Source organism: Cynara cardunculus, assembly GCF_001531365.2.
Source record: "Cynara cardunculus var. scolymus isolate 2C chromosome LG 3, CcrdV1, whole genome shotgun sequence".
NCBI lineage: Eukaryota > Viridiplantae > Streptophyta > Magnoliopsida > Asterales > Asteraceae > Cynara > Cynara cardunculus.
Genome location: NC_037530.1, coordinates 28,726,290 through 28,729,568, shown reverse-complemented (window position 1 = coordinate 28,729,568; position 3,279 = coordinate 28,726,290). Strand labels below are relative to the sequence as shown.

At 36.0% G+C, this 3,279-nt stretch overlaps 1 protein-coding gene across 5 annotated transcripts in view; it reads left to right on the top strand.

The window, feature by feature from the left end:
• Positions 1-3,279, top strand: part of LOC112509775 (plastidial lipoyltransferase 2-like) — a 13,424-nt gene extending 10,145 nt beyond the window's left edge. Inside the window, exons 2-6 of one of the 5 annotated variants that reach the window (XM_025114916.1) lie at positions 870-1,031; positions 1,214-1,352; positions 1,452-1,716; positions 2,673-2,823; positions 2,931-3,279. In XM_025114916.1, coding sequence (XP_024970684.1) covers positions 1,468-1,716; positions 2,673-2,823; positions 2,931-3,208 — 678 coding nt within the window. In that variant the 5' untranslated portion in view covers positions 870-1,031; positions 1,214-1,352; positions 1,452-1,467 and the 3' untranslated portion in view covers positions 3,209-3,279. Of the gene's footprint in view, positions 1-869; positions 1,353-1,451; positions 1,717-2,672; positions 2,824-2,930 lie in introns of all 5 variants that reach the window. The other 4 variants (XM_025114915.1, XM_025114913.1, XM_025114912.1 and 1 more) reach the window with 4 other exon arrangements.

Genomic DNA, 3,279 nt, shown 5'->3' with positions numbered 1-3,279 from the left:
CCTATTTAAAGTCTGTTTGTTCTCCATGATTGCATGTACTCAAAAAGCATTCTTGAATACAAGAGTTCCCTGATTACCAAAATACTTTGCTCTTCAATTCTTGTTAATCGATCCTATCTGTGTTCTTATACCAACATTCTACGATCCTATAAAAATATTTGATAAAACATAATGATATCATCACAAACAACTTTGAAGCTTTGCCATTAGTCAATTAGGAATTTCATCGAATAAATTAATCATAAGTGAAAAGTATAGTTATCAATATGGGTATCATCGAAATGAGAATTATTTAAAAATTAAGAAAAAATAATCGTTTGGTTCAAAGAAAAATACAATTATCGTTGGATATCGATGAATGATAATGAGATGTGAAAAATGAGTGTGTATAATGGTAAAACTGAAAATTAGAAATCTTGGTGACTTACTGGTTAGGTCACCAGCTTAAACGTCAAAACCTAAATAATTAACCATATATGATTCACCAATTAGGGTGTGTTTGATTTTGCTTTAAAGCATTTATAGCTTATTTTATTTAGATATATAGAGCTATCTGATCCAAGCTTAATGCTAAGCTCATGGCTTAACTCAAGAAGCCAACTTATGATGCCTTTACCCATTAAGCCAACTTTTTTTTCCATTAACACCCTATTTTAGCCCTTTCTTGGTTCATTCATTATGCAAATTGAGTTTATTGCGAATATAACTAATGCTTGATTTTGTTGATGTGATTAAAATATTTTATTTTTTATTATTATTTTATCTTGATTCATTAAAGTATTGAATGTATGTTGTTGAATTTATAAATTTTGATAAAAACAAAAAATTTTAATTTAATGTTGAGTGTTAAACATATAATATTTTTAAAGGTGCATCTGCTAAAAAAAATCGCCCCTGGACCTCTCCTTCAGAAATTCAAAGTCGCTGCTCGCCAGTGTGAATTGGAGCTCGACTCTGCTATTCGTTGTCTCTGCGATTACTCCGGCGAAGTCTGGCGCTCGCTTTTGCTACTTTGTAACTCTGTTACTCAGGTCAAACCCAAAACCCTAACTCCAAATTGGTACCAGTTTCACCGATTTCCACATTTTCTTTGTTGCTCTGCCATTCTAGTTCTTCCCGGTTGAGTTATTGAATCGGACGGGCTTGAATCTACTTACGTATTCACCATTTTCAGACGAGGATACCCATTGTATTAACTCTATGATTGCAGCAGTGGATTTTTGTTTGAGCTCCCCGATTCCATCATGGACGATCCTCTCTCATTCAGACCGAAGAACATCATGGAGAGCAGCAGTTTCACCGATCATCAGCGCCGAATCCAATTCATTATTCCAACAGAGCAGCAGAAGAAGGTATGATCGTGCTCTTTCTGACATTTTCTCAAACACCTTGACCCTAATCACCTAACAACCTTTTTTTTCTTCAATTTGGATCCTGTTAATTATATACAGGTGCTTATTTTATGATATGCATAAAGAGGTGATTCCGTTTGCTGAGGCATGGTCATGGCAAAAATCGGTTGTCGAGGAGCGAAAAACATTGATCGATAGCAATGAAGATGGTTTGGATGCTTTGATTGCGCTCCAGCATCAGCCCGTTTATACATTGGGTACTGCTAGTTCTGAAAACAACTTAAATTTTGACATAAAAAATCCCCCTTTTCCATTATATCAAACAGAACGTGGTGGTGAAGTTACTTATCATGGGCCAGGCCAGGTAGATTTCGCTTCCTTTTCGAGCTTGATTCCTTGTCGTTATCCGATTTTATTACAAGTTATGAAGTTTTATAGGCCATAGGATCCGAAGGCGTAACTCACTAACTCCTGTCATGAATTTCCGTGCTTGTAATGATTCACTGGGTTTGCAACATAGACAGATCTGAAATGCAACGAACTTTGGCTTATTTAGTGTAATACATTTGTCTTGTAACAGAGTTTGAAAATTTTCTACTTTGCACCAATTTTGGCATGTAACATGCTGATCTTGTAACATTTGATGATGTGGGTACCCGTTTATTAAAGGCTTACGGAATGTTTACACGACGAAGTGGTCGATAAACTTAACATCGATGTCATCAAATGTTATAAAGTTAAGTAGGTTACTAATGAAAAATCGGCAAAAAATATGAAATTCTGAAAGTTTGTTGCATTAAATATGAAATTTTGGAAGGAAAACCATAATTTGTTACACTAAATAGGAACTAAGGGGCTGTTTACCTAAATGCTTATCCGGTAAGTGTTTACCATTAGGAGTCAACACTGTAATTTATTTTACCGGATAAGATTGTAGCACATCAAAATGGTATCATATGCAACAATTTACCCGGTAAGCTCTTACCCGGGTAAGAGTCCTCACCTTCACTTACCAAGTAAGACTCTTCATCTTTATCATTGCTCTTACTGGGTAAGATTTTTGACCCTTGTCATGTTCATCCGGTAAGGAAATTTGCCCGATAAGCACTTACCAGGTAAGCGTTTAGTAAACGGCCCCTAAGATTAACTTGTGAAATTCATGATCATATATATATATATATATATATATATATATATAATAACTTTCCTTTTTAACAATCAAGATATTCTTGATTAGCAATGTGGAGCATGTGTAGGTTTTTGTTATCAGTTGCCTTGGGGTTCTAACTGTTGTATTTCAAAAATCACTGTAACGTATAGCTAGTGATGTACCCGATCATGAATCTTCGCTACCAGAAGATGGATCTTCATTGGTACCTTAGGGCACTGGAGGAAGTGGTCATTCGTGTTCTTTTCTCAACCTTTGGTCTGACGGCTTCTCGGGTCGAGGGTCTAACCGGAGTCTGGGTTGGTAAGTCCCGTTGCAAAATCTCCTGTCCCTTTCATATCCCACCAATCATGTAAAGACACATGATTATTTTATGTAAAGTGATGATATGTATTTGTTAATTTGTGCAGGGGACAAAAAACTAGCGGCAATTGGAATACGAGTTTCACGGTGGTTGACGTATCACGGGTTGGCGTTGAATGTCTCGACTGATCTTTCGCCCTTCAAGGAAATAGTTCCTTGCGGAATACGAGATCGCGGAGTAGGAAGCATCAAGGAACTGCTAATAGGTTATGATGGTGATGATGGTAAACTCATTGATATTGCTCATGATTCATTAGTGAAGGAGTTCTGTCAAGTTTTCCAAGTTGAACTGTGCCATCAGCCTATATCAATGCTTAATCATTGAAGTTGCCTTCTACATCTTATTAAATATTTTGTTCAAAATTTACAAATTATAAATCAGTGATTTATGGCTTA